Source organism: Artemia sp. Qi Xiang Cuo, chromosome 4 (genome assembly GCF_049724085.1).
Source record: "Artemia sp. Qi Xiang Cuo chromosome 4, ASM4972408v1, whole genome shotgun sequence".
Classification (NCBI taxonomy): Eukaryota; Metazoa; Arthropoda; class Branchiopoda; order Anostraca; family Artemiidae; genus Artemia; species Artemia sp. Qi Xiang Cuo.
Window position 1 is genome coordinate 21,672,891 of NC_142797.1, and position 16,740 is coordinate 21,689,630.

General features: G+C 36.6%; 1 protein-coding gene across 1 annotated transcript in view; it reads left to right on the plus strand.

Annotated features, from left to right (window-relative positions):
- The window catches only part of LOC148952882 (uncharacterized), a gene marked incomplete at its 5' end in the record, with an annotated part of 270,367 nt that overhangs the window by 40,697 nt on the left and 212,930 nt on the right, over positions 1-16,740 (plus strand). The window contains 3 exons of the mRNA XM_089087813.1: positions 8,212-8,405; positions 10,609-10,787; positions 16,378-16,514. Of these exons, the coding sequence (XP_088943939.1) occupies positions 8,212-8,405; positions 10,609-10,787; positions 16,378-16,514 (510 nt within the window). The remainder of the gene's footprint in view (positions 1-8,211; positions 8,406-10,608; positions 10,788-16,377; positions 16,515-16,740) is intronic.

Genomic DNA, 16,740 nt, shown 5'->3' on the forward strand with positions numbered 1-16,740 from the left:
GGAGGGACATTATGAAAGGAACTTGTTCTAAAAGGATATAATAAAGCCATAAAAAGTGTTAAAAAGGGAGAGGTGGCTCTTTGGAGGGGTCCGGGGAGGGCGTTTGGGGATCCAGGGGCCCTTGAGGGGTGGGGTGGTCATATGGGAGCCGGAGGGGACCTTTGGGGACCGGGATGGGCCTTTGGGGGCCTGGGGAGGGTCTTTGCACGTCTGAGAGGGTCCTTGAGGACCGACTGGTCCTTTGGGAGCCCGGTGGACCTTTGAGGACCGGGTGAGGGCCTTTGGGGGTCCGGGGAGCCCTTTTAGCACCGATTGGGCCCTGGGGGGTCCGGTGGGTCCCTGGGGGGTGGGGGCTTTCCGTGAGGAGCGGGGGTGGACCGTGGGGGTCCGTGGGACGCTTTGGGGGTCAGTGTGGCAATTTGGGAGCCCGGTGGATCTGTGGGGGCCACGGGTTGGTATGTGGTGGGCAACTGGGACCGGCTTGAGCCTGTTGGATCTTTTTTGCCCGGCGGCCTCCGTCTGGGTAGGGGGAGAGTACACTTGGTCCTTTGGGAGCCCTGGGCGCCCGGGGAGTGCCTTGGGGGTCCGGGGGAGGGCGGTGGGGCATCTGTGGGCCCTGTGGGGCCAGGTGAGGGTCTTTGGGGGGGCTCGGGTAGGGTCTTTTTCGGGGCTGGGGCCCTTTGGGAGCCTGGTGGACCGTTTGGACCGGGTGCGGGCCTGTGGGGACTGGTGGCGTCCCTTTGGGGGCGAGGGTCAGGCCGTGGTCGGGGCTGGGGGCCGTTAGGTGCCCGATGGACCTTTGGGACCGGGAGAGGGCCTTTGGGGACTGGTGGAGGACCTTTGGGGGTCCGGGGGGGCCCTTGAGCACGGATTGGGCCCTTTGGGGCCCGGTGGGTCCGTTGGGGGTCTGGGGTCCCTTTGGGAGCCCGGTGGACCTTTGGGGACCAGGTGAGGGCCTTTGGGAGCCTGGGGGACCTTTGAGGACCGGAGGCTTCCTTCGGGGTAGGGGTAGAGTAATCGGGACCCTTTGGGGGCCCTGGGCGCCCGGGGAGGGCCGGTGGGGACCGGTGGAGGGCTGTTGGGGACCCGGGGAGGGCTGTTGGGGTTCTGGTGGACCTTTGGGGTCGGGGGTTGGCTTTTGGGGGTCGGGTGTACCTTTGGGCACGGGGGAGGGCCTTTGGGGCTCGGGTATGGCCTTTTTGGGGTCTGGGGCCCTTTGGGTGCCTGGGGACCTTTGGGGACTGGGTGAGGGTCTTTGGGGGTCCGGGGGTCCTTTGGAAGCCCAGAGAACCTTTGAGGCCCGGTGGCTTCCTTCGGGGTTGTGGTTGGGGGATCGGAACCTTTGGGGTTGGGGTAGAGGACCTCACAACACTGTCCAATTGAAACTAGTGTATTATAATGACCACATTCAAATTCTCTTCCCAAATCTCTTCTAAAATCATCTCTTAAAATGTCTCTAGCTGTTTCGCCGAAATAGTTCCATAAAATAGCTAAAACGGTTTCGCCAAAATTATCCCTAAATGGAATTTCAGCATGTTCCTTTTGTTTGGCATCTCTGCGCTGGCTTATTTCAAATTATTTGGAAACCTTTTCGCGCGCTAAGATCAAAACATTTGCTCGGAAACGATTCTCTTGTTAGAAGTCCAAATTAATTTCCCTTTCGTGAATCAATTCTCTTTAGAACAACAAATTAATTCCCCTTTTGTGTCAATCAATCAATCATGACATCATGTGTGATCTAACTGCTTCTCGGAGACAATTCTCTTTGGAAATGTATCAAAGACATTAATTAACTTGACGTCATCTATCGGACATTAATTAAGTGTTTCCCGGGAACTCGTAACATTTGGCTTGGAAACAACAATAACAATACTATTTCTGGATCATAACATCTGCCTCGAACAGGAAGGAAGTGTCATTAACTTTGCTTCGAACGACAACAACATTGACCCCATTAACCACGTGTTCTCTCTAATTACTCTGTTCAAAACAACAACAACATTGACCTTGGCATTTTGCCTCGGAAACAATAACAACATTGACATTCGCTGGGGGCGTGCCAAAAACACACCTGGAGAAAGAGGTCATGGAGAAAGAGGTCATTGACCCTGTCCTCATTAAACTATGTAAAAAAGTTGTAGGTGGCAGCAGGGGTGAGTGATCGCGCTGGTACCCCCCTCTCTACTGTCGGTCACCTCCATTACTGCTTTAATGCTTTAAGTTCCATGGCATGTTACAGTTTTTAATTTTTCTACCTTTATGGTAAGTGAACCCTGCCTCCTTGGCTAAATCCTACCTCCATCAGTCACGTCCATGGCTGCTTTAATGCTTTACTCTCCATGACATGTTACATTTTTTTCATTTTCCTACCTTCATGGTAGGCAACCGTCATGGTTGGGCTGCAGAATCTATTAAATTTCAAGAAAAATGGGTAAAAATGACTGAAAATTTCAGAAAAATGGTTTAAAATTTCAAGTGAAAATGTTGAACATCGCTGCTCTAGAGCATGTCACATCGGTGATGAAGAAACTGTATCATTATCTTTTTGAGCGTAATTTTTTTGAAAATGAAAGAACCGAAATGCAATTTAAATTACAAGAGTTTTATTACTCTGGTATTTTTAATATTAATGTTATCTGTTTTATTAAAGAGACCTGGTATGTTAATTTAGAATATTTGAACCGGACAAAGAGACTGGATATTGTATATTTTTTTCTTTATTCTTCTTCTTCTTCCTTTTCCCCTTCATTTACTTTCTATTAATAAATGTTGTCTATTCATTGATTTTCTTTATTTCTTGTAGTATTTTGTTTTTCAGTTTCAGATATTTTATGCTCTATTTTGTAGATGAGATTGTTAAATACTCTGTACGGGTTTAATCACTGAATAAAATCATTAATTCATTCAAGTCCTCTTTTATTGTGCCTTTTCCCTATGTTTCAAAAAGTTTTTTGACGTATTTTAATTGGTTTGGCGGCATGTTTATCTAAGATTAGTTGAATCATTTGCAAGGCACGACCCGTGATAATTAAGACCCTGACTCTGAAATTAAACCACCGATTTTGTACTTGAGGGGTCCGTAACTCCAAAACGATTGCTAGAGGTTACAGTGAAAAAAAGGACATAAAAAAGGTCTTCAATGGATAAGATCAACGAAAAGTTTAGCTTGAAAACATTTATAAGCTCGTATCAATTTTATTGAACTGGTAAATATAGTTTTCTTAAGCAAAGCCAAGAGAAGCATAGACAGCGCAATAGCGCTGCCTAAGTAAAGAACGATGTTGGCACAATGTATTATTTATTATTTTTTCCTTTAGAGCAAGTCACTTCGTATTGAAGAAATTGTCGTAGGAACTTCGAAAAGGGCTCACTCAATTTTGAAATTGGAGTGGCTTGGGCCCTTTTTAATAGTCGAAAGTGATTGGAAGGCAACTACTACCCCTTCCACGCCCACCATTTCCCGAAACACATCCAATAAAAATTTTGAGATAGCCATTTTGCTCAGCGTAGTAGATTTGCAGATAGAAATTATGTTTTTGAGGAGGACACTGTCCCACAACCTTCAGGGCAAGGGATGTAAGTTATGCCCTGGGGGCATATAAGGTTTTATAGAAGGCGTTGTCGTAGAAACTTCAAAAAAAGCTCATTCGATTGGAAATTAAAAGGGCTAGTGCCCTTTTTAATAGTCGAAAGTGATTGGAGGGCAACTAGCCCCCCCCCCCTCTACGCCCATCATTCCCCCAAACACATCCAATCAGAATTTTTAGATAGGCATTTTGTTCAGCGTAGTTGATTTCCAGATAGAAAATATGTTTTTGAGGAGAACACTCCCCCACAACCCTCAGGGCAGGGATTTTAAGTTATATCCTGAGGGCATATAAGAACGATGTTGGCACAGTGTATTATTTATTATTTTTTTCCTTTAGAGCAGGGCACTTCGTATCGAAGAAGTTGTCGCAGAAACTTCGAAAAGAGCTCATTCAATTGTAAATTGCAGTTGCTTGTGTCCTTTTTAAAAGTCGAAAGTGATTGGAAGGCACTAACACCCCTTCCAAGCCCACCAGTTAAGTTCTATAGTTTTGTAGTTTTAAGTTCTGTAAATTAGTTCTTTGAGGATGACAACCCCCTCATAGCCCTCAGGGCAAGGGTTCTAAGTTATGCCCTGGGCGTAATTAAGATTTTTTTAGTATGCTTTTCCTGGAAACTTCAGAAAGGGCTTGTTTGCTTGTAAATTACAATGGATAGAGCCCTTTTTCATAGTCAAAAGGGATTGGAAGGCAACTAACACCCCTTCCACGCCCACCATTCTCCCAAACACATCCAATCAAAATTTTAACATTTCCATTTTGTTCCACGCAGTTTAAAGTTCAGGAAATTATACCTTTGAGCAAGACACTCCCCCCACAGTCATCAGGGCAATGTCTATAAGTTATGCCCTGGGGATATTTAAGTTTTTATTGAAATCTTTATAGTAGAAACTTAAAAAAGGGCTCATTCGATTGTCAATTCAAAGGTCTAGTGCCCATTTTAATAGTCGAAAGTGATTTGAGGGCAAATAACCCCCCTATCTCGCCCACATTTTTCCCAGACACATCCAATCAAAATTTGTAGATAGCCATTTTGTTCAGCGTTGTTGATTTCCAGATAGAAATTATGTTTTTGAGGAGGACACTCCCCTACAGCCTTCAGGGCAAGGGTTGTAGGTTATGCCCTGGGGGATATAAGGTTTTTATAGAACGCGTTATCGTAGAAACTCAAAAAGGAAAAAGGGCTCATTCGATTGGAAATTGAAAGGCCTAGTGCCCTTTTTAATAGTCGAAAGTGATTGGAAGGCTTGAAATTTTTATAGTGAAGATCGATGGGGGTATAATGTATGATTTTTGTGATTTTTGTTGTTGTTTAGACCAGGGCACTTCGTATCGAAGGAGTTGTCGTAGGAAAGTGTATCCAAGCTATCAAAGAAAGTAAGCAGATTTTTTTGCGAATGGTATAAGATATAAGAGATATAAGATATAAGACATATTTATTTCAAAAAGATCACTATCACAAGCCCACAAAGGGCCGAATTCGGACTTCGGAGTCGACAATATAAATGTCTGCACTAAAACTGGCAAAAATGAAACAACAACAACGAAATAGAAAAATCATAATGTACAATCATTTAACAGTCAATAATTAAAACTGTAAAAAGTCAATTAAAGAGTTAAAAAGATAAAAACTGGTCAAACTAAACTTACACAAATACGAATCAGAAAAAGCATTAGAACGGACATAAAAAAAGGAAGGGGGGGGGGGGAATAAGCGAAGATAAACAGAAAAAAAAGAGCAAGAAATAAATGCATATAAATTAAAAGGGACACTAGTAAAGTGTCAATAATCCAACTACCGTAAGTTAATAAAGGAGTTAAAAACTGAAACCTGGTCAAGAAGGGGGGGGGGGACAAAAAAGAGGGAAAAAAAGAAACTATTTTGACCTTTTATTCATTTTTTCTATAATAAAAGGGGCAAAAGGTTTTTCGTATCTCGAAGTACCGCAGCGAATGGGACAAAAAAAAGGGATGGGATCAGAAACAGCTCGAGGCGGCCGTAATCTCGATGGGGAGTGACGTTTGGGGAAAATACTTGCCGTCCGAGGATTTGTTATGGCATTTTTTGCAAAACGGAGGCACAAATTATTTCTTCGTCTCTCGAGGGCCTCTAGGTTTGAAATTTTTAACAAATGCAAATATGGTATCATGCCCTCTTTAAAAATAATTCTTAGAGCTCTCTTTTGGACATTTTCAATTTTTGTGTTGCTTCATTAGAGAGGCCAGGGTGCCACACAGGACAAGCGTACTCTAATATGGGACGCACAAAAGAAATGTATACTTGTAGTAAATGTGATTGGGGGCAACTGAATTTTTTTTAAAAGTTTAAGGAGGGAAAGCGAGGAGTTTGCTTGTCGTAGGATATTATTTATATGGGCATCCCATTTCAAATTAGAAGAAATTGTAACACCAAGGAGTTTAAGAGATGAGATAGAGATTTCAGGAGGAATAGGAGCAAGAAAAAGGGGAGGGTATTTAAGGAAACTTACTGAGATTGTTGCGGATTTAGAAGGTTTAACTCTCATGTCAAGGGAAGAGGCCTCACAGGCAATATCTTGGAGTATGCCTATTAGGTTGCTAAACATGTTTTTATGACATATCTCTAAAACTGTCCAGTCATTGACAAATTTCCACCTATTGTCATAAAGGGTTGAAAGGCTGTTAATCATAAGAGAAAAAAGGAGAGGGCCTAGAATAGTCCCCTGAAGAATGCCATTAAATATGGGGAGATGACCTGAGAAACAGTTTAGATATTTAACTGCTTGAGATCTATTAGAGAGAAAAGAGGCAACGAGCTTAACAAGGAAAGTTTCAATGTGGAATTCATTTATAAGTTTATCTATGAGTAAATTGTGGTTAATCAAATCGAAAACTTTTTGAAGATCAATAGAAATTAGATTAAGCCAAGTGTTAGGCTTTTCAAGTAATTTACCCATGGTATCAACAAGATGGATCAGGTAATGAGAGGTTGACGTGGATTTGAGATTACCAAACTGTCTATGATCAATGAGGGGGAGGACTTTCATCTTAAGCCAAGTCTGCGAGAAAACTTTCATACAATTTTGAAAAAATTGAGGTGAGGCTAATAGGACGAATGCCATCAAAGCCAGGCTTCCCATTTTGCTTTTTGATTGGGGTAATAAAGCCTTGTTTCCAATATTGAGGGAACTGTCCAGATTCGGTAATTTCATTGAACAGGGTGGATAGGGGTTTTGAGAGGTAATCACTGAAAGCTTTAATCAGAGGAACAGGAATATCTAAAGGGCAAATGTTTGATCGTTTTAGTGTTTCAATTTTTTTCGCAACATCAAGTGGAGAAATATGTGGGAGTGAAAAAGGAACAGGAATATCTGGAAATTCGTAAGATAGTGGTGGGAGACTCTGGACAATAGAAGCTAGAAACTTATTGAGGTTATTAGCTGTGGTCTTTGGCGGCTCATTTATATTAAAATTTAGTTGTTCTTGACTCTTGCCGGTAAGTTTTTTAATTTCAGAGTACCAGTTCTTTGGTGTCAAGTTTTCCATTTCAAGTCAACTAGAGGAGGTATGAAACGAAATTAAAGACTACTATTTGTGTCCAGATTTTTAAAAGGGTGTTTGTTGTTAAAAATTGCTAAAAAATTTCTCCAGCATACAAAATAGTAGACCAAACTATAAAGTCTTAAAAAAACAAAAATGTTTAAAGTATTATTTTCTTCTTCCCTGAAATGACTGTGCCAATATAAAACGAACAGAAATTAATTAAAAAAACTTGAAAAAAATAAAAAAAAACTGAAAAAATATAAATGTTTTTGCTTTTATAACTTAAATAAATCAAATAATATTAACATTCTGATTACTAAATACCAGTATATGTATATTAAACTGACAATGCACTTTCATTTGTATTTTTTCAGTAAAGTGCAAATTATGTTCTGGCCTTGGGAAGGCATAGGGGGTTTGAGCCCATCTTATGTTACTTTCTGCTCGTTTTGAGTTTGACTCGGGTATCTATTGTAATTTCTGTTCGGTTTGAGTTTCATTGATTTATCGATTCTGATTTGCGGTAGTTTCACCCTTTGTAGATTATTTAATTTTATTTTTGCACATTTTTTGTTTAATAGAGTTCTTTACTTTCCTTTTAAAAACTTTTTTTTTTGTGCAAATTTTTTTTAAATTAATTTTATATAAAAGATTATTTATAAAATAGACAGAGCATAAGAAAAAAAAAATATTTCTAAATGATATCCATTAGTCTCCCGAACGAGGTGAACCACAATTTTAGTTCTCTAGTAAAACCGATGCTGTAAACAGACAAAATTTATTAAACATTGAAAAGATAGCCAAGCGTTTTGGACAGCTTTTGCCCCTTAATACTTTTTGTGTATTACTTAGTTTACTGTCTTGATTAACATTTTCACAAATAGCTTAGACTGTGAAGTCTAATACTGTTTCATTTTATTATTTTGTAAAAATAACTTGACAAACCCCACTAAAGTATTATTTAGTTTTCTTTTTAAAGCCCCTCCAAGCTACTTGATCTTTTGTAAGAGCTCAAGCATCTTTTTCCTGAATTTATAGTTCAGAGTCTCTCATTTGAGGTATGGCCTGTAACAGTTTTTGATTTTTTGATTCAATCTTCCAGTTATTAAAGAAAAGGCTGATGAATCAGATGGCAACTATGAACTGGATAGTAAGGTCATTCGAACATCAGAAATTGCATCTGCTTCTGGAAAGGAATCGCGTGTCAGTGCCAACCAGGAAGATGGCGAATGGGAAAACAATGTCTTTTTTTGTGATTTCTGTGGTAAAACCTTCAAAAGTAAGGGACACCTAAAAGTATGTTTTCAGCATTTTTATTTTATTGTTTATCATTTAAATACGGTTTTCAAGCATTAAATAAAATCGCACTAATTAAATAAATTTAAATATAATCAATTTCAAATCAAATAAATAGATATTCTGTTCGTTTTTATTCGAATCTATAAATTGTATTACCTTAAATAGAAGATTGTGATTACACAAAGTTCGCACTTGTTTGTAAGCTACTTTAACTTATGTTTTTCTGGGAGGGGAATACTGCCCCTTTTTTCCAAACTTTCTGGCTAGTTGTTATTTTTCCTGTTGTTTCTTTTATTTTTTATACAGTTTGTCAGTTTTCTGATTTTTCGATTTTCTCGTAATTCCTATATAAGTGACTACAGATTCTAATATGTATTTAATTTCTTAATTCTGGCCCGAAGTAAACATGAAATAAATTTGATGGAAGCGCCAAAAAGAATTAAAAAGAAAATGAAAAAAGTAAAGAAAAGAATAGAATTCATAAAAAGAAGGATTGAAAAGAAGAGGAAGAAAACAACTCTTAACAATGAAATTAAACAGTATAAGTTATGTTTTGAAATCAGGGGTCGGGAATAGTGTCTCCAGTTCTGCATAAGCTTTCCATTTATTATAATGGGTACTCTGGGGCATTACGAGCCGAAATGTTTGGGGGGCGGGCAAGGGATGTTATTGACTGGATGGTCATTTTTACCGACTAATTTTTATCAATAATCAGCACAATTTCTGTTTCAATTATGATACACAAAATCACTGAGTGATTTGATAAAACCGCTGTATCTACCAACCAAGATTGTGATTTTGGTGTGTGGTGTGTCACTATTTTGTTGCTCTTTATTTAATGGAAAGTTGTGGCACCATAATAAAAATCAAGACAGGAGTTGGTAAAAGTTCTGTGTTTACCGACTTCTGTGTTCTGTGTTTACCGACTGTGTTTAACGACTTCTGTTTTTGCCAACTGTGTTCAAGATTTTTGAAGATCACTTGTCAATATTTTCGTGGTCTTTATTTAACCGAACCAAAAAAATATTAGCTTTTTTTTTTAACCGAATACCCAATACCATGGGGGGGGGGGCACCCCCTCCTCACACGTAATGGACCTGTTGGTGCTGCCTGCAATTTGAAGTTAAATCAAGAGTGGTGACTATTTGCCTGGGAATCGTGCCAAATTTCTGACTCCCACAAAATATTCATTCACACACACTCTCACTAACCATTCAAAATCCAAATCCTCCCTACCAAACACTTTAATTCTCCAATCAGTTAGCTTTTCATATTTACACATCAAGAGATATAAACTTTCATTCAAACCTCCACATATAAGACGAAAATAAAGTGAATCAAATTTAATAAAAAAAAAAAAATCAACTATCAAAGACTCTTATGGAGCCGAATTTGTTTCTCATTTTAAGTTAAAAAAAAAGCTTAGAAATAATAAATGTACCTAAAAAACTAATCAAGAATGGCATATATGATAGGGATTAATATGGAAACGATTAAAATTTTCTCAAAGTTTGACTTAATTCTTTGGTACTTAAAAAGTAAATTCTGGTTTCATTAAAATTTTAAACCTTTTCAGAATCTATTAAAAAAATTTCGATTTTTCTAAAGCTGGCCCCCGTTTTAGGCACTTGATTCTTAAAAAAATGAAAAAATAGTGTCATTGGATAGGTTAATGTTTATTTTAAAAGAGACTGTCACAGGCTCTAATAGAGCCTAATTCCCTTTTTTGTCAAATACAAAGAAAAAGAAATTAAAACAGAAACAGCAGAAGCATACCCTAAAAGCTAATTATAAACGAAATGCCTAGTATATAAAGTGATCATTGAAATTAGAAGAAATAAGTAGAATATATAATACAATAATGGCACTTTCAAAACTTTCTAATATAAACCTTAGACAATGGGTGGTGTAAAAAAGAATGGGGTAAAGAAGGGGACGAGACTCAGGAAAAGGGGAGAAAAATCTCCCTATATTTTTTCTGGAATACTTTAATGGGGTAAAAATAGATATTGATATGAAAATGAGCTAAGTTTCTCTAAAGTTCACCTCGTTTTCTTGTGCTCGATCGAGAGAAAATAGTGAAATAATAGTCGAAAAATACATTTTCTTCGTATTTTCTGCCCCCCAACCACGAGCCTCTGTCACCTGTATAGCCTTGTGAGAAGTTTGAGTTGTTTAAAATATAGTATCAATTTTACAGGAGCATATAAATACCCATACCATGGAAAAAGTGTATACTTGTACGTACTGTGGCAGGAATTTCGTACGACGAAGTCACCTAAAAGATCATGAGAGACTTCACACAAATGATCGGCCCTTCACATGTGAATTTTGTGGCAAGACTTTTCGGTCATCTTCACAGCTCAATGTTCATTCAAGGTACTGGATTACTATAGATTTGCTTTAAATCGATTATAGTGGAACATGGACATTGGCTGGGTTTGTTTTTTATTGGGAAGGGTTGGGGGGGGGGGGGAATTTGAAACCTCGAAATATGGACAAGTTATAGGGAAAATGCTAGTAGTTAATGAAATGCAGTAAATTCTTTGAGATTTTGTCCTGTTTCCTTCCTTTTTCGTGTGTGCATACTTATACTGGAACATAATCAGACTGCAATGCTAGAATAGGCCTCGTTTTAACTGACTATCTCAAAGGATAAGCTTTACAAAAAAATTCACTCTATTTCGGGTTCTAGGGCTATAATGAGAGAAATTTTGAGAAGGCTTGGACTCGTTTTGTGGATGAAGGATGATAGATGACAGGCTAAACAAAAAGCAGGTCGTCTCCAAACGAGGTGGGAAGAGGTCGTAAGAAAGGATTTAAAAGAAATTAGAACTTATTTTTTTTGGGGGGGGGGGGGGTAAAGATTGAAGCTTTAAATAGATGGGATCGAAGAGGAGCGTGTGCAGTTGCATTAGTCTGGCGACTTGATGTTTCAGAGTGTTACTGGTAATAATAGTTTTAGTATATGCTGGACTAATGTTCAAAAAAATGACCGAACTGTCGCTGTTTTTCCTACTATTAGACAAGTTATCTTTATTCTTATTTTTAATTAGAATGTCTACTAAGTACTTTTACTCCCGAGATCGTCGTTGAAAAAAAATTTATAGTCAGTAGGATATGGGTCACACTATGCTCCCATTATTTAAATACAGGTCGCTCCTGAAGTTGCTTTGACTATCAATATTGTTGTAATGGGTATCTCACATATTAATTTTATAGGGAAATGAAAATAGTGTTTGAGACCTTTTTGTTGTAGCAGCTTTTTTTTGGAGGGGGGATTCAAACATAAAAAAGAAAAGAAAAAAAAGACACATAATACTGCTAAAACGTTTTCCACCTTTTAAAGACCCTGTCTTATTTTATATCCGCGTGGAGGGTAGTTGTAATCGGGTGCCCCTCTCCCAAAAACTATTAGAACGAAAAAATACATTTTCCTATAATATTTTATCATGTCATGCTTTTTTTATTTTTAATGTCGATAACTCCCAACCGGCCAATGAGCGTGACATTATACATTGGATAGAATCTCCGAACCGAAGATACAACAACCTAAACAGAAGAAACTCTTTGTTTCTCAGCATGTTTCTGATAACCATCAGAGTATATCCTATTTTTCCTTTTTATGCCTGAAGGCAAGCGAGGATTTCTGATTATACAGTTCATATGCAGCCAGGTTTCTTTTAATGTTAAAGATTTTTATATTTTGGTAATTTTGCTCTGTTTTGTCTCAAGGCTGAAGGGCCGAGTTGATACTTTCAGGGCTTATTTTTTCTTAAAGTTGGGTAAGGGAGACTAACAATTTTGTGTTTTGGAGAATTGGATTACTATTTATTTCTCCAGTCATCACTAAAGGTAGTATGGGGTGTATAGGGGGTCATATATTCCCTCCTTAGATTTTTATGCTCCCTCTCTCCAGATTTTAAAAAAGCGTTTCGGGTATTTTCATTGAAAAATGCCTTTTTTGTTATTGTTATGAAAAAAAGATAGGAAAAAAATTACAAGTTCCCCCCTAGATTTATAAAGAAAAGACATTGGCCCCCCCCTCCTTCCCAGCCGCTTAAATTTTTGTGAAGTGACGCCACTGATCAAAGAGTGTATACTACGTTTTTTTATTCTTTACGCCAGTTGTCTGACATTCAGCTAGCTGTTTATGTAGTTCTCGCATTTTTTTTTTTCATTGTGCCCCTTTTGAACTGATGTGCTCTTTTCTAAATGGATTCCTATTTGCATGCCTGCCTCCTATCAAGTAAAAATTTGTCTAGAAATATGACCATCCTATAAAGATCCTATCGAGCAGTCTTTTTATTCTCTAAATAATTTTAGACAAAAGTGTGATAGATGCTCTTTTGTTTTAAAGTTATTTATTTTTTCCCTTTATTAAAATCTATTCGTAATTGAGAAGTTTCTGCAGTTCTTTTTGATGTAAAATTTGATTTTTAGATGATCTATTCAAACAGAATGGAAAGGTTTTTAGCTAAATCAAAATTTATATCAAAATATAATAAATCTGATAAGATTGTTAATAAGGATAATATATTATTTTTGTCTGTTAATCTTAGTTCTAAACCAATAGAAGATATTAATTTACCCAGTATCTTAAACCAGCGGAGAGTGAAGAATGCCCTTCCATGTAATTTGGTGTATAAAGATAGTCCAATTTAAACATATAAATTTTCAAAAACGATTGGTCAAATGATTTTTAACTATAATTCAATACTTAAAAAAATTGACAGGGAGAGAAATTGGACACCGGTTTGTAGTTGCGAGCACTATTTACAGTATGTGGATCAAACTTAAGAGCATGTTGTAACGGGGGATTTGTCCATTATAAAGCATCTTGATCTTCAAAATATAATGAAAGTGGGGGCTAAATTCCGTCTTTCTTACCGCATAAAGCCAGCACATATTCTTAGGGGATTAAAGAATGACTAATTTTATTTATTGATAAATGGTGCAAGAAGGAGAAAATTACTAAAGACAGATTTCAGAATTGGATAAATTTGATTTTGACTAGTCTACGAAATAGCAAGCATAGATTTAATCCAACAAATTCTGAGAAAAATTCAATATTTTATAATGCCAATATGAAACAAGCACTTGCTAATATACAGAATAAATTTGTAATTGTACCAATTGATAAAGCTAGTAATGATTCTGCCATAATTTTTCAAAAAGTCTGTTTTGATATTTTATCAAAAGAGTTACAAACAAGAGATACATAGGAAAAGGCCCATAAAGAGGATAATAATTCAATAGAGAATGTAGAAGAATGAATTTTGAAAAAATTCAATATTAAAATAAATGATAATGATAAAGGTTTCCTTTCTTATATTGGACGGTAAAATTTCATAAAAATCAACCAAAACCACGTTTTATTGCTGGGGCAGCGAGGTGTCCAACCAGAATTGCGGCCACTGACCTATCTTTAATTTAGGAGAAATTAGAAATAAATTTAAAGCATATTGCTCCGAAATTAAAAAATTTTCTAACTTCAACCCATATTGGAGTGTTAATAACTCGTTACAAGTGATAGATTCTTTGGCGAATGTTTCAGCTAAAAGAGTCGAGTCATTTGATTTTACAACTCTTTATACAAATTTGTAAATAAATTTAGTATTCGAAAAAATTAAAAAGGTGATAAATAAATAATTTCTTTTGTCTAATATCGGATTTTTGTAAATTGATAAATTTTATAAAAAAGCCCGATGGACGAATTTCTTTAGAAGTACTATTAATTCAAGATATTATAGCTTGGATATGGTATGTGATTTATTGGAACTTTTTCTGATTAATACTTTTATACGATTTAATGGTAATTTATATAAACAAACTGTTGGCATTCCTATGGGTGCGAATGCGAGTCCATTCATAACGGACTTGTTTTTAAGTCAATTAGAATACAAATATATGATAAATAAAAATAGCCCAAGCAATGTAAAATATAACCTTTCAAATAATAAAAGATATCTGGGCGATTTCTTAGTAATAAATTGTGCAGAGTTTATTGAGATTTCAAAAAATATTTATTCACAAGAGTTAATTCTGGAGCCTAGCTGTGGGATAGGACACTCTGACCATTTCTTAGATTTAAATATTAATATTTCAGATAGTAATAAATTAGTTTTTAAAATATATAATAAAACGGATGATTTTAATTTTTAAGTAATTAATTTTCCATTCCTTGAAAGTAATACACATTCGAATATTACTTATTCAGCTTATTATTCCTAATTATTTAGGTATGCAAAAATATGCAGTAATTACACAGATTTTAAAAATAGATGTAAAAAGCTGAGCGAAAAACTGATCTTAAGAGGTTTTTCTGCCAAAAACATTAGTTGGCAATTCAAAAAATTTAGTCTTACGTATCATGAACTTTTAGGTAAATATACAAAAAATTATAAAGAAATACTGAATTATATTTTAATATAGTTTTTCTTTCGCTTTTCTTTTTTGGAATTTTGAATTTGTAGACTGTTTTCAAACAAGCTTGAAGAACTTTAAATCTGTAATTGGTTCCGGATACCAATAAAAGACTTTTGTTATAACTCACATCTGGACCAGTCTTCATTTGTTCCAGAATGGCCTTTGCTCAGTGACCTCTGGGATTTTATTAAGGAAAGAATGAAACTCATTTTGTATGTAATTTTGAATAGCTTTACTAGTATGCATGTACTTCACAAGTTTTACCTGACATAGGGATACCATATAGATCTTATGGTAGAGGCTCCACTGTGCCGGGTAACGAAAGTAAAGCCCCGAAACCCGTTAAGGCAGGTGGTATTTCTTCTGATGAGCCCTAATGGAAGGTTCTACTTGGAAATATTTCGCTAGATTTAAGGTGCTTTGGCTTGTAAATTTACAACGACTTACATTTATTGATGACGACTTTGCATGGATTTGGACATTTCGATTTGGTTGATGGTTCGGTTATACTGTTTGGTCCTAGGTAGTTGGATAGATGAGTAAGGTCAAAACCTCGTTCAAGTGCACATTTGTCTCAATTACTGGATTAGGATGACAGTCTTTTTTTTTTTTTTTTTATTGCCAAGTAATTACATCTAAAACATAATATATATTTAAAGATAATTGAGAAACCCAAACAGGGGTGATATTCAGCCAATGGAAAAGAAACAACGAACAGACAAAGTAGATATTTTGGTAATACAGTCCTCAGTGCTAAAAAAAAGGGAAGGAAAAAACTTATAATATAAAACAAAAACTAACCTTTTTATAGTAAACTCCATCGATACGGAGAAATGACTGACATAAAAACCAAACTAAAACAGCGGAAAGACTATTCAAAAATTGGTTGGGCTAGAATCCCTTCCCTTGCGATTAATTCAGCTTGTCTACTGACCTGCTCTGTACTAATTCGTTCAATTGATCTTGTTTTAAAATGAGAAGGAACGTTAGTTTTATTCTTTTAGTATTAAAGTATCATATATTGGGCGTATAAGAATATTCCCTAGTGTCTCTGTTTAAAGCGAGATCTTTATGTGTGACTTTAAATTTCAATGGCCTTCCTAAAAGATTGTGGTAAACCATTTACTGTGGAAACTAAAGTTACATCGTCAAAAAGAACTACATTCTGTATCATAACTTGCTGACTAAAATAAATAAATAGATAGTAATTTATTAGTGAATAAATGTCTGCACATGTGTACAAGCTCAACGATCCTTACTAACTACTACTACTAACAACCAACTGCAGCACCAAGCTGTCTAAGGCCATCATAGCTGCATACGCTCCTCCTCCATTCCAATCTACTCAAAGCCTCCCTCTTTAAAGCCTACCAAGAAGTTTCTATTTTCCTTGATCTTTTCTTATGACATCCTCCCACCTCCTTTGGGGATGAACTACTTTTTGGTTGACCGATCTGTTATACAAGTAGTATAGAATATATTATATTTCACCTATTTCCACCATTAACTTCTTTTATTAATAATCAGCCTATCTTTGTAGATTTCATCGCCGTGATAAGTTGTATATTTGTGAGATATGTGGAAAGAGTTTTGTCACCTCTTCGAGCTTGAAACGCCATCTGAAGATTCATAAACGTGATGCTGTTAATTCCCCTACTGAAGCAAACTTGATTACCGGTAAGAAAGATATTGGTAGGCAGTTGTGACTGTTTTGTAATTTTTGACGATCTATAGGGACAAAAGACGGTACTTGTTAATTAAACGAGACATACCCAAGAAGTAAAGCTAGGTTAATCCTAATGAAATATAATCTTCATATATCCTTAGTTTATATAATAATATAACTTGGGCTATATATTTGTACATTAAAGGGGAGAAGGGGATAAATTATTTGGACAGCTCC